The following is a 24,479-nucleotide window of genomic DNA, read 5'->3' as shown; positions in this document are numbered from 1 at the left end:
CTTGCTAAACGTGCTATTTGAGTGATGTGAACACAATTTAATAATACAGTTCAAAGAAATATCTGGTCATCCTTCATAACGCAGTCGCTATTTACATCACTAAACTCTTGCGTTACCAAGACAACAACTGACTTGTTTGCATTACATTGCAAAGCACTCTGTTATTGCAGCACCTCAGTAGAAAACGAAACCATATCCATACTGGCCGGCTCAGATCAGCACAGAATGGAATGGTTAATAAACAAAGAGAACAGTTTGGCCCGCTGGAAAAGCGGTTCCACAGTCTTGTATGCTCTGTATCGTCTTCGGAAACTTGAAAGCTCATACATTTTCAAACTGAAAACGAGCGCCATTTTCTTAAATCCAAATAGCAAAACAACGTTGGGAGTGAGTAATCTGTTAAACGTGCTTGCGCCCGATTTCTGTTCGATATGTGCACTTTATTGCTGTCATACTGGTTAAATGTTATGATGACATGTAATAGTATAGTAGTGGTGTCCCATTTCTTAGGGGGAATATTTTCACCCCTATGTCTTGCCACTCTGTTTCAAGGGGCAAGGGGAAGGGGTAGGTGTAGGCAAAGGGTTATAAAATAGAATTGGGATTGGGCCTAAGATCACCCCATCATGCAGAATTTGGGTCATATTTCACTTGAACTCTGGTGCATGGTTTCATATGGAATTTCGCATAGCAAAATTCACTTTCTCTATGAATCACTGTCACTTTGAATGTAAATGTATTTGCACAAAAAAGTTGATAAATAAGATTACACCACAAGTTAGTCCAAATCCCACCTCTAGCATTTTATGGAGATCCTCCTCAAACTCGTCAATGTTGGCGTTAGTCTGCAGCCCCTGGGGGTCAGTGACGACGCCTCGCAGCATGAACTGGTAGTACTGTTTCATCAGGAGCCCTCCTTTAAGAACCTCTTTACACTCACGCACCAACTACAATACACATAAACACACAACTCAGCCATTGTTGTAGCCTCTAAAAATCATTTCATGGGATTTCATTTAGTCATGCCGAATGTGTGAATAGCTTTTAAGAATGTATGCTTCTCGAAGAGAGTAAGGCACAATGTGCCACAAGCATCAGAGATCAAAACAATGACCATAAGTCATAATTAATCAATAAATTCAAGTCTTTCACAAATAAGCAATCAAAAAAGTAATGCACATATATAAACAATAATGTTATTGATAGACTCATATGTTGACTTTGCCAGTTGTATTGGTTGATAACCATATCTAGTAGGCCAGTAGTGGTAGTTCACCTTGTGTCAGTTCCAAAATCAATAGCCTAGTCAATGAATAATATAAACACACACATATGTATACACACACGTGTACGCGCGCATATATGTATATATGCGTGTGTTTGTGCATGTAATATTATTCATCGACAAGGCTATTGATTTTGGAACGGACACAAGGTGAACTACCACTACTGTGAAAGATGATTGCAATTTAAAATAACCCTTTTCTATTTCAATAGAAAATCATTTTGAATTTAAAATGTCCTCTTGTAATGGCAAAGCTGAATTTTGGCATAGCTGAAGTCATTGTTTTCAGAGTTGCATGAACTTTTAGAAATCTGATTTGCTGGTCAAGAAACATTTCTTAATTCTTATCAATGTTGAAAAGAGTTGTGCTGCTTAGTATTTTTGTGGGAATCGTGATACATTATTTTTAAAGATGGACCGAAATTAAAATTCTGGCCCGAAACCCATGCTCCTGGCCAAAAACCAATTATTTATTCATTTTATTTTAAATTAGCTTATTTTTGTATAATTGAAATAACATTAGACTTTTTAATGAAATTTGATCATTTTAATTATACTGAATTTAAAAAATGCTAAATATATAATTTATGATTTATATATACAGATCAAATATACTAATTACAAGCATAGATAAATACAGTATAACAAAGTTACAAATAATGTGAGGTCTAAAATGTAGTGTATTATAATAATTAGGCCTAAATGTAAAACACTATAGTGTTCACTGTATAAATTAAATGGAGATGAATCTTTGTTAAAGTGGTGTTTTTTGTTTGATTAATATTAATGACTCAGCAGCAGGTATTTATAGGTTGCCGTCACTTTAAGACTGAATGCACGGATCCAATATAAATGACACATCCGATTTTTTTTCTCAGCTCATCACGTTCACTTAAGACATAACTGACTGTGTTTACGAGAATACTTGACATCATTTTGTGTGCATCTGTCCGTTGAAGTGCACGGAGATGCAAAAGATGCTGTTTGCGTGCTATCTGAAACGTGCCTCTACATGAGGCTGTGCTGTGTGTACAGATAACAGTGAGTGAGTACCGAATTGATGATAAAACTATCTACTAAACTACTTAATTTCTCCGCAAAACACATGCGTGCCGAACCGTAGGGCCTGGTCCGTGCGGATCACAGATCAAGGATCAACTATTACTCAGTTCATATTTCCAGTCGTTTTTCGCTTTCGACCAAAAAAAAGGAAATTTCAAGGCATCCCTAATTATTTTCAGGATTCTTTGATGAATAGAATGTTCAAAAGAACTATCTATTTGAAATAGAAATCTTTTGTAATATTAGAAATGTCTTTTCCACATTTGATCAATTTAATGCTTAATTGATTTGCTGAATAAAAGTATTACTTTTATTAATTTTAAATCTTATTGATTGCAAACTTTTGAAAGGCAGTGTAAGTACAATATGTGAGTAAGTACTGACCTGCTTGATGCTGAGCAGGGACGGTTCCCCTGCAGGCCTTTGCTCAAGGCGCAGTTTTAGGCACTCGTGAATAACATTTAGCAGCACACGGCAAAGAACCAAGAAAGCCGGCCGGAATGAGGGCAGGTCCATATCCGTTAGCTCCTTCCACGATACTCGTCCCGACCCTGTCTCCTCCTCCATCTGACCGGACACGTGACGAGATAGCTCTGGAAGGTAGTCACAGTGCTGCAAAGAATAACCTGGGACCGCTGACAACTAACAGGAACAGAGAAGAATATGGACATGGAAAACAGAAACAGAGAATATGGACATGGAAATTCAGTTATGAACATAAAACAGACGACCACAAAAAATAGCAGCGATACTGATAAGAAATAATGAAAAAGAACACGGACATCCATCCATGTAATTATGTACTCACTCTCATGTTGTTCCAAACCCATATGATTTTCTTTTATCAATGTGGGTGAAACATTAAGTAAATAAATATGTTTTACCGAATACGGTGATCTGGTTCACAAAACTGGTTAGAATGATTCACAAATCTAGTTCTCGAAATCAACTCACTGACACAGTAGGGGTAAACCGCATAAAATCATTGAATTAGGGGTGGACAAAATTACTTTTTTTAAATTTTAATACAATTGAGATATATATATATATATATATACACACAACATTATTGTTATTTTTGGCTGTTTCGATGCAAATATTTTAGATTGAATTTCATAAAACTGAAATAAAATAATGTAAAAATAAAACACTTCATAGTCTTCATTATATGAAATACACAGACTCTTATTAAAGCTATAAAAGTAATTTTGTCAAGAGCAGTGAGTGAATTTCTCTTTTGTTGTTTGATTAATAATCAGGACATAGACGGCAGCTGGTATATTAGGCTGATGTCACTTTAAGACCTAATGAACGGATCTAATATACTGCCTCGTAGGGCTGGGCGATATATTGCATGACATTGTTAGGCGCATCTCGTCAGTAAAGCCGGTTCCTTGATTAGTAGTAAATCGCCATCACCTGCTTTCAGATAGAGCGGCATTTACTACACAGAGCCGTAGTTCACTGACAAGCTGAGCCATATCGCATTAATTATCGCAGGCGATACGTCCGTGATAATTAATGCGATATGGCTCAGCTTGTGAATGAATGAAGAATGAAGAATGAAGTTGTGAGGAAATGAGATGCGCGGGACAGCGCGTGAGATCCGCGGCTGTTCTTAAAGTGACAGTAGCACTGATGATGCCTGTCATTAATGTTCATCAAAGAACAACGGGAACAGAGAAAATTGTAGCTTTAATGATGATTCACCTATATTTAATTTATTATTTATGCAGTTAAGAAATATAACTATTACATTTCTGTATATGTATAACAGGGAAGGCCATGGGTAAATATAACATGTATTATTTTGGGTTTATGTGAAGATTGTTTTAAGTTCACTTAAATTAAAAGTTGTTTTTTTTAAAGCCTAATAAATGTTGAAATTGGGAGCTTTCAGTTATACTGTAACGTCATTAATGTTTCATAGACACTTTAGTATCAGTGATACTGGCCTTCATTCATAAAAATATGACAATACAACACATATTTAAAATATGCTGTCTTTAAATTGTTTATACATTAATTTGGAGAGTAACTGAAATTATTACAATATCAAAATATTAAAAACGTAAAATATTAAAAACTTGCGATTAATTACAGAAAAAAGTGTGATTAATTAGTTAATTTTTTTAATCGATGCCCACCACTAATTATAATGCTTATAGTTCATGTAAGCTAACACATCCTTGTTGCATAGGGACTTGCATAGTGTTACCTGTGATATGTACATGCATGTTTCTAGGTTATAAAGAAACAAATTTGACCTGTAATGTTTAAATTATTTTCTGAAGAATTTGTTCTGATAGAACTTCTTATTTTAATATTCATATTTTTTAATTTAGCACATTTTCATGAATCAGTACTGTTTTTTATTTCTCGTTATAAAGTTCAGCACTGTTTTACTTATGTTTTTTTATCCAGTATCCATTTTAAAAACTATCGGTCGATTAATCGGTTATCGGCAAGTGTCGTCCAACCTAGTTATTGGTATCGGTAAAATCCACTATCGGTTGACCTCTACAACGACGTACCCTGACGCGCACCTCTCCAAAAATGTAACAACGCGTCAATTCTACGCGGACCGCAAGCGATGTGATTGGTCTGCCAGAACCCCTCCCTCAGGTCAATAAATAATAAAATCTGTGATAGGAGTGTGTGTCCTGAAATGGGATGATAGTTTCATCCTTATATCTGTAATATAGAAAACAATATTTTGTAGTGCAGAGATTCTTTATGTTAGTGAATAAATACATAGATCCGCTGTGTATAGTTTATTTATTTTCTCATTAAAACCAAAGATGTTAATCAGTGATTGTATATCAAGAACAGGGACACATTAGGGTGCATTTCGTTTTGTGATTTCAACGGAATGAATGGTCTCTGCAACAGCGATCGATTGAAGCGCTTTGTGTGTGCATGAGCCAACGATACTGAAATCAGCGCCACGAGCTCTCGGCATGATTTCAAAAATGCATTCCAGCGCCAGATCGCCTCTTATGTAACTCATCTAATCAACTAGAGATGCTTAATTTGTATTACATACAACTCAAGCTGCAAGAAAAGCTGCTATCTGACACCATGACGGCTGCTGATACTCCGACAATGTAAACAAGCCGCTTCTTCTTCGGCTTTTGCCTTGATACTGTGGGTTACCATCAACATGCCCGTGGACACTGCTAACTACCAGTCTGCATGTGGAATTGCACATTGTCGCAGACAACAATGCAGTAGTATAAATGAAAACCAACGCGTAACTTGAGCCGTAGAGGATACGGCGTAGGTCCGACGCAGAAGTATAAATCAGCTTTAACTGTTGTGGACATGCTCTTCCTACAACAACACGCTGAAACACTGCAACTAAACCCAAAGAATTCACGATTTATAACAATAGTGTTCTCAGTACTAATCAGTTATTATTAGTAGTGCATTACTGTTTGAGCTGTGTCCGCTGAATGAACACCAGTAAACCAAAGCCCTTTGATAACGGGTTATTTAACTCAAAGAAAGGCATCCTATATGAGATTAATCAGATATAAACAAGATAAACATAATATTACTAATTATATCTGCACAAAATGACGCAAATGCACAAGTGAACTTGAACTAAGTTGCGTGCTATTCAGGATGTGTAACTCTTTCAATTATGTCCCGCTGAAACAGCAACTAAATGATCGTCGATTAATTGTTAGCATCCCTAGTCAGAACAGCACACAAGTACCAATTTAGATTCCGTTTGCGTCTTATTGTGCTTAAAAAGGTTTAAAATTGATTGAAGGTTTAAACTGGCAAGGCTTAACTTATACAGCACCTCAACATCATTTGAGTGTAATCGATAGAGACGATAATCCAAAACCGGTGGTCGAATTTGTACTAGTTTATCATCATCTCTCCTGGTATATCGCCCACCCCAACAATGACCTTTTGACCTTTATGGAACTTGAAGCTCCAATTCCTATTTATAGCAATTGCATGAAAGAGCAACCAGTACAGTTCCCCTTTTGTGCTCCACAGAAGCAAAAAAAGTCATACAGGTCTGGAACAAAATGAAGGTGAGGTAATGATGAAAGTATTCTCATTGTGGGTTGAACTAATCCTTTAAAACAACTTCTCTCATTCTTTCCAAACTGCCATGAAGCCAAAATGAACGTTTTCACATTTTCTCCGATATTCCACACATTTAGAACCTAACTAATGTCCTGGCAGCACCACAGTTGCTCTCTCACCTCTTGAGCCGGCATGTGACTCAACAGAGCAGTTCTGGACCTCTGCAGCGAGCGGTCCATCAGCTTGTGCAGTCTGAGGATCAGTTTACGCAGTCCCATCTGTTTAAGTGCCTTATCCACAAACGGCCTGTATATGGCGGTAGGACAGTAGCAGGTCTCATTGTCCCGTGGGAGAAACTCCTCCTCTGACATGAGGCGTGAAAACTTTGGCGTGAGGCAGGGCGACTGCTCCCCGTCACTGGTCGCCTCACTCAAGGTCCTTTCCTCCCCGTCGTTGTCGGCGGTAACGGTAGCTGTGGACTCGGTCTCATCCTCATCATCCTCATTGCCGCGAGAACAGCGAGGCGAGGGGATCTCGAAGATGGGCCAGCCAATGCGGGAAAGGTCCCTGAGGCCCAGCACAGTGCCCATCACACGCAGCTTCTGGTTTAGGTCCTGAGTGATATTGAGCCACAAGCAGAGCGCCTGCACCCTGCCCTGGAAATCCCGAGCTGCGTATTTTTCGTAGTCCTTCTGCAAGGTTTGCAGAGACGGGTACAGAGCCTCCACCGACTCCAATAGAGACATGACCCGCTTGACCTGATCGAAAGCTACTCGCTGCCTTCGCAAGTGCTCCCGGCACTCCAGTGCTGAAGAAAGTGGAGCAGCGGCGTCAATTTCACCCCAGGATGTGGAACAGGTGCTAAAGCTAAACAGATCATTCCCGCAGTTGGTTTCACTGGGACAGGAGTTGCTCTCCTCGACCGAGACATTGCTCTCAAGCCTGACTAGGCTGCTATAATCCACTTTGAAGTGCAGAACCTCGTTGATGATGTCAGGTATGGCTTGGCGGGCAGTGTACAGGTACAGGTCCTGCTCCATGACGCTACGGCGAGCATGCCAGGCCTGCAACTCCAACCAGATGACCTCATTGTTCTGACCCATGCAGGCAGTGTTCTCCAGGCCTCGCTGCTCCTTCTCCTTCTTCTTGGATGACATAGAGGTAAGTTTAAGCAGCAGTCGCAGAGTCTCAAAAAACTTGAGACGGTCTGCCGGACAGTCTGTGCGTGAGGTCTGCCGGTGGGTGCGCACAGGCAGCATGCCCAGGCTCAGGTAGGGCTTGCGGGGATCCATGTTTCTGGAGCCGATGGTACTGGACTTGGACACCGAATCCAGCATGAAGGAGTCCTCAAACTTGCTGTCCCGCTCGTTGGAGCGCTGGTTGAAGCGCTGCTTCTTTTCCTGCTTGTAGCTGTGCTCTTCAGGAGGTTCGGCTGATCTGGCTCCTTCACGTTCTCGTTGAGACAACGGGCTGGAGGAACACGGCTTCTCTGTTGACGAAAGAGATGAAAGTTGGTGACAGATGACAAACCCATTTATTACAATAAATCCCATTTCTATATCTACTTAGTTTACTCTGTACTGCATTTTTGTATTTATAAGCAATATAATAGAACTAAAATTATAACGTGCCATTTCATTATTATTATTATCTTGATTACATTTATTATTATTTTTGTTTACTTTTTCCATCTCCTGCGTTATATACTGATATCTCTGTGCATCGTTAACTGTATTTAAACTTTGCTTAGTTGTTGCAGCCCTCATTGTTATTGTTCAATAAAATCCTCTTTCAATCATTGTTTTTTCCCCTGGAGGTACCGTACTTTTCTTCATTTAAACTTCAAATGCATCAATTTTCATTCAACATGATCTCAAGTGCTTGAATGACACTCCAGAATGATGGCTGTGGACCACTGATGTTATTGGGGCCCTAACACCATATGTTTGAGAAATTTGCAACATTAGGGGCTCTCACCTTTGCCCTTTGACCCCTGGCTGTTTCTCTGGTGTTTGATGGACAAGCGTTTTATCTGCCGAGGAGTGCGGGGAGGGGATGTGCTATAGAGATTCTCCTCTTCATGGCTGGGCTCGTCCCAAGACTCATCCACCTCAGTATTCTGCTGGGGCACATCTTTGGATGAGTCCTTGAGCCTGAACAGAAATCAGAACAATCCAAAATATGATTATGGCTATGAACAGCTTTGGTAAACTCCACTCCACTTTTCACATCAAAATGGAAGAATTTAAGAAAATAAATACACAGCAAAAAGCAAGGTCAAGAAGAGAGGTATATACTGTAGCTAAGGAAATCTTGGGGAAAACCGAAGTAGCCCCATCATGTGTGGAAATTTTTTTAATTCGAGTAGCAAGAATTAGTCAAATATATTGCGATTACTGCACTTCAAACTCATAAGATCAACATTTAACATTTCATATTGCTGAATAAAAAAAACTCTGAGGGTGATTACGAGAGTCATGTTTAAAAGAAATGTATTCAAAGACCAAGATTGAACTAGTAAAAGTCTTTTAAAGAATTTCTTTTTTAAAAAGCATCGGAAAAGCACATTCATCCCATAGACAATGAAAAACAAAAAAGGGCCGCGTTTGCTAGTGGGAGGGAGCAAACTGGTGCAAAACTCCCCATGATGCTGAGACAAACTGTGTATGTAGGTGTATTTGGACACGTGCATGTCTGTGTGTTTGTGTGGGAGGAAAATGATATTGATACGGGGCCCATTGTCAAGCATTGGAGGAAAGGATCACTATTCACAGTGGGGTCAGATTTTGCTTGACTTAATCTGTGATTTCACTCACAAAGACCTCTCTGAGCAAAGCCAGAGTCATCCATCTGCCCCTCACACATACATCAATTCCCCCACAATCCCCCAGGGAGTCTCCAGGCAGACCAAAAGTCCTCCCAGACACCTGCTGCAGGGTATTGTGGTCCTCGTGCCAGAACATTCAGCGCAGACCGCCTGACACCCTGCACCCCACCGTTGCTGCCACTTAACATATGGATACCACCCCAAGACCATTTACATTTAGCTTACTCACATCACAAAAAGAACAACAATTTGGTACCATTTACTATGGCTGCACAATTAAAAAAAACTAAAATCCAATTGTGACTTTACTGATAAAAATGGATTTTCTTCTAAAGCTACAGGTTTGCTGTGCTTGTTTGTAGGGCTCCACAATTTAGCCAAACATTTTGTGATTATACATCAGTTATGACTATAAAATAGTCATTATAAATTCGGCAGCACTTTATTTTCCAGTTCTGTTCCCCATGTACATACAATGTACTTATTATAGTGATTACAATAATAACTAGGTACAAACCCTGAACCTACCCCAAAACCTAACCCATGTAGTTACCTTATATTAACCAGTACTTTAAGTACACTGTAAGTACACGCAAGTGCACATGCTGTAAAATAAAGTGCAACCACAAATTCTAAAATATTAAAATTAGAAACATTAAAAATCAAAGAAGACTTTTGAAAAAATGTGGGGCTCTTTTCTGGAGTATTTAGCTTCTCTTATTGCAAATGACTTGACATTAATGACATTCCTTATTTTTAAACATTTTTTAAATTTAAATAAACGAGGTCTGAGTCACGTGTTTTTTCCTCCTCCTGTTATATAGTTTTGGTTTTGTAATAGAAAAATTACGGTTGCAATGTTATGTATAAACGTTTTGTTTCATGTATCATAACTAAAAAATAAAACGATTAAAAATAAGAAATATTACTATTGTAATGTTTTACTGTAAAATAAATAAAACGGAGTTTAAAAAAAATTAGTCTGGGGAGATGTTTGTCGCATATTGCGTTCCCAAATGCATGTTATAAAGCCACACAAACTCACAGCACATGCAGAGATGAGTTTGTGTGGACCGGCAGCAATTGCTCTCAGACAGTGAAAGACAACGTGTGCAAAAGACATTATTGCCATGGACCAAACATGCAGCCCATATATTTATGTAAATCGCAGACTTTACGATTTGATAATCGCCCGAAGCTATATCACAATTTCAGTTTTACTTTGATTAATTGTGCAGCCCTACCATTTACAGAGAAAGTTCCCATGGGTTCTAAGAGTGTATATATATATATATATATATATATATATATATATATATATATACCATTACATGAACAGAAAGCAAACTAGTTGCATGCATTGCAGGGTTTTTTGTGCAAAATCTAGGCTCAAACAGCCTAGTAAAACTCTGAAAGGCTTGCTGGGAGAGTGACAGAATGTTTGTGTTTGAAGGTGCAGCCCTGGGCAGAGTCTAACTGTGACCAAACCCTTCAGGAATGACACAGGAAATGGTGAAATCACCCAGACTCAGGCTGTTTGTTTGGTTGGTTGTCATGACGTATCTTCATTGAATGCTGCTTGAGCACTAGAGTGGAAAGGTCTAGAGAATTCCGCCTCGGTGCTATCACCCCATTCAAAGGCCCCCAACCCACAGGAACACCACAGCAGCGCTGAGTGCACCCCCTAAACACAAAAAAAAGCAACACAGGTTGTTGATTTATGACTGCATATGGAGATCAGGTCCACTGAATAGCTCAGCCAAGGTTATCAGGAACAAACTATACAGCAGAGGAATGTTACAGCCTTTGACGAGGGCCATAAACAGAGATGACCACATCTGCCTCGCTGCAGTCAAGAGAGGGCAGTGAACTCTGACCCCACCCGCCACTGGAGTCATTGTTGTAGCCTGCAGCGCTTCATTGTGTGCAAGCGGCACGTGGACCGAACTGCCTCGGCATCTAATGGCTTGTTGCAGCTGGTGATAAAGGAATGGATTTTAATGAATAAAATATTTTTTAAGACTTCTGGCAACAATACTACATGCATATTAATTAAAGGATCCTGGCGAAAAAAAATTCTGAAGGTAATGAGTAATGATGCTGAAAATTCAACTTTGATCACAGGTATAAATTACACTATAAAATATATTAAAATAGAAAACAGTTATTTAAGCTTAAAGTTTTGTCAAACAAATGCTTGGTGAGCATAAGAGACATAAAATAAATCTACAATTATTAAGCAAACCATTTTCTGCAAATGATAGTATTTTTTCTCATTACTGCAATGCATAATAATAAAAAAATCTCATTCATTACTGTAATACAGTAACAAATCAACCTGTTTGTACACATTTATTTTTACTAAAATCACCTTGAATGTTTCATAAATTATCCTAAAAATCAGCTTTATTTTCTGTATAAAATTTTGGGCCAAAATATGACCTGGACATTTCTTGACAAGTTGCTCAGGGAGAAAATCAATAAGCTGATAAGAAAGAAAAAGATTTGCTATTTTTGCCATGAAAAAAATAAAAATCCAACAAATTTTCAGAGGAAACATGGATTTAGGAGAGCATGAAAATCAATGGAACAGTTTTTCAAAGGATGTTCACGGATGCGGCCAAATACTAAAGGAACATCATGTTACTAATAACACGGAACAACTAGTAAGTCACGCCAGAAACTACCTTTGACACGAGGCCTTGCGAGCAATGCTTTGCTAACGCTGGAATGTGCGCACATACATTCACACAGTTCCAGGCAGCCAACATCCCTGCTGAGCTTATTGATTGAGGCTGTGAAAGACACAACAAAGGCCTGATTTGACACGATAGGTCACGGACACACAGGTAACCCGAAGACAAATCATCGCTCCACTTCTTTTTGGCTCGGTTTACACCTGGTATAAAGATGCGCTTTGGTCGATCGGATCGAAAGTAGAAGAGGGAGACACATTCCCGAATCCCGATTACACCTTGTTTACTTTTAATCCGTGTCTTTTGTCTACTTTTAACCACTTCTGTCCTGATTTCTTCGAGGGGAGGGTAAATGTATGAGCTTTTTTCAGATCTTTTGATCTAATGGACAAAATAAGCTAGCTAAAGCAAATTATATATGAACATGAGCAGAGAAAACAGAAAAACATATGGAGAGAAGCAGCTTTCGTTTCTGCTTTGACAGCCACAAGATCATGCTGAACGCTGTGAGTGCGTGTTGGAAATCAGGAATGGTGAGAGAAGATTGTGCTTGGTACGTTTTTTGTCTTAAACCCAAACTTGGGTCTCCAGTTTAAATTGAAATCTCGTCTGGCTAGTGTGCTTCCCATAATGTTTACGCATTAAGTCAGTAGGCAAGGCAAGGCAAGGCAAGTTTATTTGTATAGCACATTTCATACACAGTGGCAATTCAAAGTGCTTTACACAGAAATTAAGTTAAAATAGTCATAAGTGAATAAAATGAAAATATATATAGTATAATAGTTATAATAGGAATTAAAAGGAAATAAAAATAAAGATGAAATCCCCTATCTGGGGTGGAAGAAAATGGAGAGTCAGGTTTACTTTAAAAATATTTGTCAGGTAACTGTGCATTTAAACATTACCCTTACAGACAAATCTTCCTGGACAGGAACACCAGGGCTATCTCTACTTTGTTCGACCGTCAGAGCGGATCTACACGGTCCTTCCTCTTACCACCAAGGCTATACAGATCTATCCATCAGAGCAGATCAAAACGGATCGTCCTCGCACCGGAGGGATTTCGACTTATCGCTCCCCCGTCTCTCAACCTCTTCCACCCAGACAGCCTTAACAAAATAAAAAATTATAAAAAATAAAAAGTATAATTAAAAACTAAAAATAACAGGGTTAAATTGAAACATAATTAAAGTGCAAGCAGTTCGGACAAAGCACAGAGCTCATTGAGTAAATGCATAAGATAAGGTGCAATCAGTCGGACGTACAGTGGCATAGCTCATTCAGTAAATGCACAGCTAAACAGATGTGTTTTGAGTCTGGATTTGAAAGTGGCTACTGTTGGAGCACATCTGATCTGTTCAGGAAGCTGGATAGGCGGCAGGTGATCTTTTGTGGCTGTACGTACACATTCAACCACATGAGCATTTACACCACAAAAGTAATCCAGTTGAATGCGTTTTCGACTACCTCAGGAAGTGGTCGAAAGTGGATAAGCTCAAAACGTTTTAGACCCCGTTTACACCTGCATTTAGTGTCATCCACTTCTGATCTCATTGGCCAAAACGCATCTTAATACCCAGTGGTAACAGGGCCTTTTGTACCAACAAGGTTTCCAACAAGTAATCAATCAAAAATTATTGATCAATTATTCTGGTCTATGCAGTGTTCACAAATATATGCCACTTTAAAGTAATGAAGTATGAATTTTTACGGGAATAACATGTCAGGGCTCGACATTAATGCTTGTCCAGGACAAGTGGATTTTTTGAAGGGGCAAGTGAAAAATAATTTTACTTGCCCGACGGACAAGTATCCTGAGTACAAGTCAAAACAAAAAATAACTAGGGAACCACCAAAAGTGCAATAATGATTCTGCATTCAGTTAGTGTAAGTGGCGATCGATAGTGGATAACAATATAAAACGAACTGACAAGGTTGTGCTGTTGAGGCTCGCGCAGCCTCTCGAGGAGAAAATCTAAAACAAATGAGCACTGCTCATTCAAAGAAACTCAGTTAACATACACGGGTAAAATTGTGTAGTTTTTATATTTATAACATATTATACAGTTAAGCAACATCACACTAACAAGAGTGTTGTTTTCCTGAATACCATCACAACTGAAAATGACACTGATTTCATACGCCAGTTCCATAATCAATTAATTAACATCAAATCACTTACATTTTAGATCCAATATGGACTGTTTTTGTTCTATTTCAGCAGCGAAAATAGTTCCAAACAAATATCACAGCAGAACCTCAACGCATCTCACAGCAACAGCGTGTTACTGAATGATTAAGCGTTTTAATGAATCGGTTGAATCAAAGATTCAATGACCTGTTCATAAACGACCGCCAAATTCTTGAATAAATCAGCCGTTTCACTGAATCGACTCAATGACTCGCTCATTAAGACGGTCTCATGCTGCTGCCTACAGGTGGTTTAGTTTCATCTTTCCAACATTTCTTATTTGTATATTAAAAAATATTTAAATAATCTCATAACATTATTTAATGCAGTTGTAATTTTTCAGTGTAAATTATTTAATTTGATTGGTAACAGCCTATAGTGTCTTATTCTAATTTAATTTATAGATCAAATTTAAGAATATAAAAGGAAAGCTGAAGCATATCCTATATTTAATAAGATTATGGAAAAATGCCCTTTATAAAAAGGTAAAAATATCACAAATATGCATATTTAAATATGTCAAAGCTGATTGAACACTGGTGAGAATATTGCCTCAGAATAGATTATATTTACAAAAAAAATCCGGACAAGAAAATGTTTTACTCGGACAAGTGAATGACAGATTTACTTGTCCGAAGGACAAGCGTGTGAACAGGCTTAATGTCGAGCCCTGCATTTGTACTTGCATTTTAATGATATATTCTTATAATGTGAGCACTTACACAACTGTTCAGAGGATTGGGGTCAGTAAGATTTTTTTCATTTTTTTATGCTCACCAAGGCTGCAATTATGTGATTTAGAAAACATTAATATTGTGAAATATTACAATTTAAAATATGATATACTCAGTTGTGCTGCTTAGTATTTTCATAAAAACAGTGACACGTTTTTCAGGATTCTTTGATGACTAAAGTTTAAAAGCACAGCATTGCTTGAAATAAAAATGTTTTAATCGATAATCAAAATTGTTAGTTGCAGCCCAGGCACCAAACATGCATCCATATAACCTTTACCCACAAGCACTAGAAGTAAAATATCCAGAATGTTGTTAGTAAACAACTCCACTGGCTTATGATTTTCCCTTGAGTGTTTTTCCCTCTGAGCACATGATTTCATGGAATTGACATTCAATATTTCCACATGGATATGAAGGTGCAATCTATGCAAGGAACAAGTGTAATGGGTTCTGCATATGCGGGTTATGAACATACAAACAAAGTTCAAAGTGAGCTGGGTAATTTCTCTGCATAACTAGCAGAAACAACTATTTATCAACTGTTGATGGAAGTTTGGGACCTTACTTTGAATTTATATGTAACATTTCAAAAATAGTCATTTTGTGGATAAATGTAAATGGAATACACTGTTGCAGCTTTGGATAAGTGTCTACACAAATGTGTAAATGTAAACTGGTGTTCCAGACATGGCTGCCAGAATTATGCTGTACTGCGCAGTCAACAGTAATGCAGTCAGGCCATTACTAAACTGTATTATCAAGCCTATAAAGATCCAGAAAGACTCATCCATTCCTGCACATTTTCCTCATTGTAAACGCAGCACAATTGCACTTTGAGGTTTCGGCCTTATTGATTTGCATCCTTCTTATCACAACATATGTGCACTTCCATGCTAAGAATATATCTGCAAGAAAACATGACGACATCTTCACATTTCCTCAAACTCAAACTAGATAAAAGTAATGTTGCTTGGTAAGTTAAATGTTGGCCTCTTAAATAAGATCTCTAGTCTATAGGCACAAAATGATTCACTGCTATAATTGTAGCCTATACAACTTATGCATGGAGTGACTGATGTTGGCTGTGGATGAATGAAGTGCATAATAGCACAAAGTCACATTATGAAAAGTGAGTTCCAGGAATGCTAAAGCAGACTTCCTCTAATTTTAAAACAAGCTTTGCTCTATTTCCCATCACTATGCCACAGATTTGTACAATATCATTTCCTGTGTCCACATAATGACCATTTGAGGCCGCAAGGCAGAATGACTTGTGTGTGTGTGTGTGTGTGTGTGTGTGTGTGTGTGTGTGTGTGTGTGTGTGTGTGTGTGTGTGTGTGTGTGTGTGTGTGTGTGTGGGTGGGTGTGTGTGTGGGTGACATTAAGACATGAGCATGTGGACCAGAATGGAGTGAGAGTTGCATGAGGGACCAGTGAAAAACCACCAACCTTGTCTAGCCAATACCTCTGCATGGAGGACTTAACATAAGCCACTATTTTAACATTCACTCCTGGTGCACACACCCTCTTCGGACAATTGAAAGCATAATGGAAGATATTACATGAGAAACTAAAGACTGTTTTGGGAGTTAAGCTAGACAAGTGATCACTCTAGGATGATATACACAAATATACAGGCACTTCCTTCCTCAACCCAAAAAGAGCACGCAGTGGGCTGAAGCTCTGCTGGGCAAAGAGATACAGGTGCTCAGCCAACATACAAACCAAAAATACTAACCTTGCAACCTAAATAAAGCGCATAGAGGAAAGAAATATCCGAAACATGCATATAAACCACAAGAGCATTCGATTCGGCTTCAGAGAACAGCTGTGTGAACTAATAGGGCTGATCGCATATCCAATATTTAATACATAATACAATTTTGGCTGTAAAATAATACAACCCCAAATCAGAAAAAGTTGGGACAGTATGGAAAACGCAAAAAAAAAGAAAAAAATAAGTGATTTCTAAATTTACTTTGACTTGTATTTCATTGCAGACAATATGAACACAAAATATTTCATGTTTTGTCTGGGCAACTTCATGTCATTTGTAAATATGCATCCTTTCCTGTCATTCAGACCTGCAACACATTTCAAAAAAAGTTGGGACAGGAGCAATTTAGGGCTAGTAATGAGGTAAAATGGTTAAATAATGATGTGATTTGAAACAGGTGATGTCAACAGGTGATTGTAATTATGATTTGGTACAAAAGCAGCATCCAAGAAAGGTCTAATCCTTTAGGAGCAAAGATGGGCAGAGGATCGCCAGTTTGCCAACAAATACGTGAGAAAATTATTGAAATGTTTAAAAAACAATGTTCCTCAAAGAAAGATAGGAAGAGATTTGGATATTTCACATTCAACAGTGCATAACATAATTAAAAGATTCAAGGAATCTGGAGGAATTTCAGTTCGTAAAGGACAAGGGCGCAAGCCTAAGCTGAACAACCGTGATCTCCGATCCCTCAGGCGGCACTGCATCAAGAATCGTCATTCATCTATAAGCGATATCACCACATGGGCTCAGGACTACTTTGGCAAACCTTTGTCAAGTACCACAATACGTAGTTACATCCACAAATGCCAGTTAAAACTGTACTGTGCCAAAAGGAAGCCCTATGTTAACAGTGTCCAGAAGCGCCGTCGACTTCTCTGGACTCGGAGGCATCTGGGATGGACCATCACACAGTGGAAACGTGTACTGTGGTCAGATGAATCGGTATTTCAGGTATTTTTTGGGAGGAATGGACGCTGTGTGCTCCGGACCAAAGAAGAAAAGGATCATCCAGACTGTTACCAGCAACAAGTCCAAAAGCCAGGGTCTGTCATGGTATAGGGTTGTGTCAGTGCCCTTGGCAAAGGTAACTTGTACTTCTGTGGAGAGAGCATTTGACACCAATCCCGGATTGTGCTGAATCTGACGTTTAATGCATGTTTGGGGAGAAATGACAGCGCGCGCTGTGAAGGGAAGGAAGTTGCGCTAGACGGAACGCGGGTATAGTTTATAATAGTTTTACCTCATATCTTCTTTTCATAATCCTTAGGGAAAATAAAAATAAAGCGAAAATAAGATTAATATCACAGCCCTAAAGTGTAAGCAGACTACATTTTTGTTTAGTTCTCTGGCAATCATCAATCTCTCTCTCTCTTTTACAGTGTGTAAGTGAATGTCGTGATATTACTGATCATGTGAAGATTTTGCAGCGGCGCTGAAAATCCAGCGGCGGCGCTGCGCCGCTGTGAATACATTGTAGGGGAAACACTGGACTTGTTTGCAGGAAAAATGGGACAAAATTACACCTGAAACACGTCATCACTTGGTGTCTTCAGTCCCTAAACGTATTTTAAGTGTTGTGAAAAGGAATGGCAACATTACAAAGTGGTAAATGCTTTACTGTCCCAACTTTTTTTGAAATGTGTTGCAGGTCTGAATGACAGGAAAGGATGCATATTTACAAATGACATGAAGTTGCCCAGACAAAACATGAAATATTTTGTGTTCATATTGTCTGCAATGAAATACAAGTCAAAGTAAATTTAGAAATCACTTCTTTTTTTTTGCGTTTTTCATACTGTCCCAACTTTTTCTGATTTGGGGTTGTACTAAATTATAAACTAAATTTTAGAATATTGTTGATTTTAACGCACTTTATTTGGCTAGTAGGCCAATTTTGTTCAAACGTCTTGTCACGAACGTCCCAAAAAATGTAAATAATTTTTTAAAAATTAGCAGCATCCTTGTATTTAATAGAATCTCTGATTTAAATTCAGTTTTTCATGAATCAGCTGTCCATTTAAATGAATCAATGTTCAAAACACTGCTTCAACAATTTGTTTGCCATGCATCAAATTACTGCATGCCATTTTGCATTCTTTCAAAGATCTTTTTAAATTTGTTTTGGTAAAAATTGTGTGGAAAGCATGCCTTGATTATATAACTCGATTTTACGATAATTTCACATTTCAATAAACAAACAATACAGCAAATAATTCAACTTATTTTGTAAATGCATAACTCTATAAAAGATTTAAAATTGTATTTGTGAAAATTGTAAATGTTTTTCTGGGTCCATCTTACAAAACATGTCCTTCAAAGTCTCATGAACATTGAAAATTGGACAGACCAAAAACATTTGGTTTTACACTCAAGGGAGTGCTTTTAATGTGTTTTATTATATACTTTAAAATAGAGCTGCGCGATTAATTGCTAAAAGATTGCAATCTCATGGGTGTTTGAATCAAGATCGCAATCTTTTAACAATTTTTCCTAAATGACAGCAATTTGGCTGTGTCTATTCAACTTTTTGAAAAGTAACTTTAAATAAAGCTTTAAATTAAGACTGCATCAATGACATTGTTACACCAGTAGGTGGCAACAAGTGACCATTAAAAAAAATTTGTTGTCATTGAATCATTCAAGAGATTCATTCAAAAACACTGGCCGTTTCTCAATACCAAGTACGCAAACTTCTGACTTGCCAAGTTTGACTTGACATTAAGTCCAGAAATTCTGCTAATGGAACAGAAGCGTTCTTGATAACGTCACTCAGCTCGCTCTCACTCCGGTTATCTTTGTATGTATATTTTAGGCTACAATAAAACGAAATATGTGATAAAACACCACTCAGCCTCTTTTCATTTTCTTTAAAAAAAAATCGTACCTGGCCAAGAAAGAGAAATTGATCTTACTCAAAAAACACCCATTAACCTTGTAATTGCAAACAATTACATTCATTTATATGTATATTAAAATTCTGTCGTTAATTGCTCACCCTCATGTCATTTCAAACCCGTAAGCCTTGATCTTCGTAAAACAAACTAAGATATTTTTGATGAAATCCGAGCGCTTTCATTCTGACCCCACATAGACAGCAACACAATGACTATTTCCAAAGCCCAGAAAAGTAGCGAAGACGTTAAAATGGTCCACAGTGGTTCAACCTTAAATATTACAAAAAATAACAACTTTATTCAACAATCTCTTCTATTCCTTCTCCTACGCGATTCACATAAGCACCACAACGCATGCATGTGTTGCTCAGCCAATAGTGAGCCGGCATTATGAACTAATTGCCGTAGAACTAGGAAGAACTGTGAATAGCCCAACAACGTGAATAGCGTAAGACTAAGAGAGTGACAGGGAGAAGACATTGTTGAATAGAGTCGTTATTTTTGTTTGTTTTTTTCCACACAAAAAGTATTCTCGTCGCTTCATAACATTAAGGTTGAACCACTGTAGTCACATATATTTGAACTAGAGCTGCAACTAACGATTATTTTTTCTGTCGACTAATCTAACGATTATTTTTTCGATTAGTCGACTAATCTAACGATTATTTTTCCAGATTAATCTTATTCTTTTTTACTGATTATTGTATTTCAAAGAGGGTAGTGAATTTGTATATTATTTTAACATGAAATCAATGAATGATGACAATATTAATTGTATTTCAGGAAGGGTAGTGTACATGGTATGCCATTTTATAATGAAATATATGAACACAAGAAGCTTTTTAAACATAATATATAATGATAGGCCTACTATTCATCATAAAATGTATACAGAGTAGGCCTAATTAGGAAAAGTTGTTTGCTATAGTAGTTGAGTATGATTTACTTATTGATTTATGTCAATAGTAAACGAAAATGCACTTGTATTTATCTGCAAAAGGTTCACATACAGGAGCTTTCAGCATAGTTTTAATGTATAACTAGTCGTATATTTTGATGATACATGTGCATAAACAACGACTAAAGCTGCCAGAAGTTTTTGCCCAAACTTCAAAGACATATTTAAATGATTAAAGCTAGAGGCATATCTTAACTTTAATGTTACTTTAATCATGCAAACTACCTATATACAGCATGTTATTATGCATATGTGTTTGGGACAGAGGGGAACCAGGTCGCATTAACAGGAGATATATACAGCCCATAATAAATAAAAGCACGAGACGTACTGGGGTCGGAGAAAAACACCGGAAAATGTGACCGTCTGTTGCAATACACGCGCCACGGTTCAGCTGCGCGAGAGAACCGGCAGCAGGGTTGCCAGGTTTACACAACAAAACCCACCCATTCGTTACTCAAAACTAGCCCAAAACAAGCCCAATCGCGTTTCGGGGAGAATCTCTGGTAAACATCGCGTTCGGGGGGTTAAATATGTGTGTTTTTTTGCTTCAACCCGCGGACATGAGACACAGCCCGCGGCAACAGTGTAAAAGTAGCCCAATTCCGCGGGAAAAAAGCGGACTTGGCAACACTGACTGGCAGTGTGAAAGCTCCCGCTCTCCACGCGCACAGCTCCTGCTCTGCCACCGGCGTTACAGAGCAAACAAAGCACCGTTTTATTCGGCTTCTGTTTAAAGTACTCCCACACTTTTGAATGTCGCGTTCTGGCTTTATATGATAAATGATCATTTTCACTATGCCCGGGAGCAGAAGCTGCCATTATTCTAGATCTTCTGTTTCATTCTAGAACGTAAATAATGTGCCGCCGACGCGTCGACGCATTTCACGCACGTCGACGTATTTTCGTAGTCGACGTCATCGACGACGTCGATGCAGCCCTAATTTGAACGATTTACTACCTTGCTGGGCCTTGAAAGTGGTCGTTGTGTTGTGGTCTATGCGGGGTCAGAAAGCTCTCGGATTTCATCAGAAAACATCCGAAGATTCCGAAGATGAACGACATGAGGGTGAGTAATTAATGACAGAAATTTCATTTTTGGGTGAACTAACCCTTTAAATACCGGTGAAAAAAAATTAAACATTTAGAAACATTATAAAAACTATAGCAAGGCTATTTTAGTTACCCTCGCTCCACAACAAGTAGTTATAAAATTACCTATTAGATATTAAACTATAAAATAAAACAAAAATTAGGCTATAGTGGCATTCGTTATAAACAACATAAACATTAAGAAAATTACTAGTGCTGTCAGTTAAACGCGTTATTAACGGCGTTAACGCAAACCTATTTTAACGGCGTCAATTTTTTTATCGCGAGATTAACGTTCTTTTTGGTCTAACAAACTTTGTAGTTTTTTCACATGCTGTTGCAACAACTAGTAACGTTAGAAAAACTACAACACCACTCCGGATGTAGCTAGACCGGAAACAAAACATCAGGCACGCTGCGGCTGGCTGCCCGCACTCGTTTGGGCCATTAAAAGAGTAGACGTGGATGGCAGGCGTGAGACGCCGAAATGAGAAACGTATTAAGCCATGGTTTAACTCAGGGGTCTTCAACTAAAAGTGCTTGTCTTGAGCGCTGCTTTCTGCTCTGATGGTGCGTAGCCTACACACCAGACGCGAATGAAGCGTTTTGCGCGAGTGATTTAAGTCAATGCAAAGACGCAAATAGACATTCTGCGGCGCGGATTAAGCGGTGTGCATGTCGCGTCATTCGCGTCCGGTGTGAGCGCACCATCAGTCTCTTCTTCACTGCATGCTTGACCGCGCGTCTGGGTCTGAACGTAGTAACAGTGAGCATTGCAACGTTAACTGTTTCATTATGTCAAAAGGCTTCGCGGTCCGGATGGACGCATCTCGCGGTCCGGATTCGGACCGGAGTTCACTAGTTGGCGACCCCTGGTTTAACTGCACTATAGGCGGAGTCCTAGTTTACCTTGCATGTGCACTTTGTAATTTTATTTTGTATCACCCTGTTTTGATCCCTTAGAAAGGGCTGTTGAAGGGGCTGTTTGTGCAACAAAGTATTTGTTTCACCCTTTTATTGATGGGCAGTGTTACATTGTGTGAGATTATTTGCTCCAAGTGAGAATGTTGGTGTGAAATCGAACACTAAAGTATGCCAATGTTGTTTTCAATAAAACAAACATTTGAACAAAGCAAGCCGATCCACTTTTCTATGTTGATAAGAGCATTAAAATAAGAAAAAATAATGGGACAAAAAGAAATCAAGGGACATTTAGAATAAATAAAAATGTGCGATTAATTGTGATTAATTGTGAGTTAACTATGACATTAATGCGATTAATCGCGATTAAATATTTTAATCGTTTGACAGCACTAAAAATTACATTTAAAGCAGAACTGAAACGGCACTGGGCTCACCTCTCATTCGGCAAGAATCGAAATGTTTCCATATTTGCCATGTAAAATTTGGTTGCTTGCTAAACTATTGATGTACACAAGGCTTTGTACTTCACGTGTGTTCCAAGATTCACATAAAACAGCATCCTTCACATGCGCAAAAATGTGTTTGGTTAGCGCAAGCTGATTTTACAGAGGACCATTTCAATTGAGCAGTGTAACTTTTGTTTGGTTGACAGCATTTTTATTTTGATGATTAATAGCTGAAATGTCAAGCAAGCAAGCAACATTAGAACTGATATGTTTTGTGTGCGAGCGTGAGGTGCCTGCGTGATCAGTTGGATTTAATCAAATAAAGATATATAGAAAACAAATACAAAGCGTTAACGAGTGTCACAAAACCTAGCGTAGCTTATAGGCTGTTAATTATTTTACTTCAGCGCTGGGAAGATGAATGTGTATTTAAATTGGGTCATTTATGTAGTAGAAATGTGAAATTATTTTTGAATTTGGTGCCTTCTAGACTGAGAAAATACAGAAAATGTATTGTCGTCTCATGTAGATGAAAGACAACAACTCCCAGAATGCACTTGCTTCGCTGCCCTACAAGGCCACTCCCAAAACCACGGCCCACCATGACACCGCCCCCGCCGTTGTTTTGATTTTCATTGTAATAAAATAATTTCGTTCAGTTAGAGAACAGACACTACAATTAAAAACTGAACGTTTCTTTTCAATAAAGTGTGAGTGAGCCGAACGAAGGTCACGGCGCAAACGTTGCAGGAGTCAGATTTCATTCCTTTCATTCATTTCATGCGCTCGTAGATATTCGAATACATTGCTTGATCTTTGATATCCGTTCGAATTAGATTTTTCTCAAAAATGACAGCCCTAATAGGAATTCATTGAAAAGTTGAAACACTCACTTTTTCCGCACCGCTCCGTTATGAATGCCTGAGCCGAGCGGCCGTGCGCATTTACATTATGTGACTGAGATCCCACCCCCTATGGGCGGGTTGATAACATGCGGAACAAGCTCCTACTTCTGGCTGTAGTCTCTAGCCTCTGGCCAAAAAGATTTTTTCCAGAAAAAAAATGCATAATTCTCTCATCTCAGGGGGACATGAGGGGGGAAAGTACGATAATTTGAATATACTACTGGGTTTCTACTGATACAAAGCTTAATGCTAATCGTAGGGGTGTGCCGATTTCAGAATTGGTGATGACAGTTATGATGTGAGTCAAATGTGACGGTTCGTAACATAACCGTCGTCGGGGGGGGGGGGTGATGTGGTGATGTCCGTCTGTTATAGGACAACTTAGTTTGAATAAACGAGCAGACACTGATTAGCTACTTGCAATAAGTTTATTTATATACACACACTAAAACAAGTAGGCTACTTAAATTCTATAAGAGCTGCATAAAAATGAATGAGTAGCCTAGGCCTAAATTACAAATGATAAAATCTACATACCTTTATCAAAGAAAAAAGTCGAACAACGACTGTTGTGATAATACCTTAATTAAACTAGCTAAATACAGGAAACAAAAAAAGTGCAATGACATTTTAAA

At 38.4% G+C, this 24,479-nt stretch overlaps 1 protein-coding gene across 6 annotated transcripts in view; it reads right to left on the bottom strand.

Annotated features, from left to right (window-relative positions):
• The window catches only part of map3k4 (mitogen-activated protein kinase kinase kinase 4), a 55,395-nt gene that overhangs the window by 26,718 nt on the left and 4,198 nt on the right, over positions 1-24,479 (bottom strand). For all 6 annotated transcript variants that reach the window (XM_079843240.1, XM_079843242.1, XM_079843239.1 and 3 more), the window contains exons 2-5: positions 8,372-8,547; positions 6,574-7,883; positions 2,732-2,989; positions 795-947 (exon numbers count right to left, since the gene is read on the bottom strand). In XM_079843240.1, coding sequence (XP_079699366.1) covers positions 795-947; positions 2,732-2,989; positions 6,574-7,883; positions 8,372-8,547 — 1,897 coding nt within the window. The remainder of the gene's footprint in view (positions 1-794; positions 948-2,731; positions 2,990-6,573; positions 7,884-8,371; positions 8,548-24,479) is intronic.

This window comes from Gobio gobio, assembly GCF_949357685.1.
Source record: "Gobio gobio genome assembly, chromosome: 18".
Lineage (NCBI taxonomy): Eukaryota > Metazoa > Chordata > Actinopteri > Cypriniformes > Gobionidae > Gobio > Gobio gobio.
Note: the sequence above shows the minus strand (reverse complement) of the source record. Positions and strands in the feature narration are given on the sequence as shown.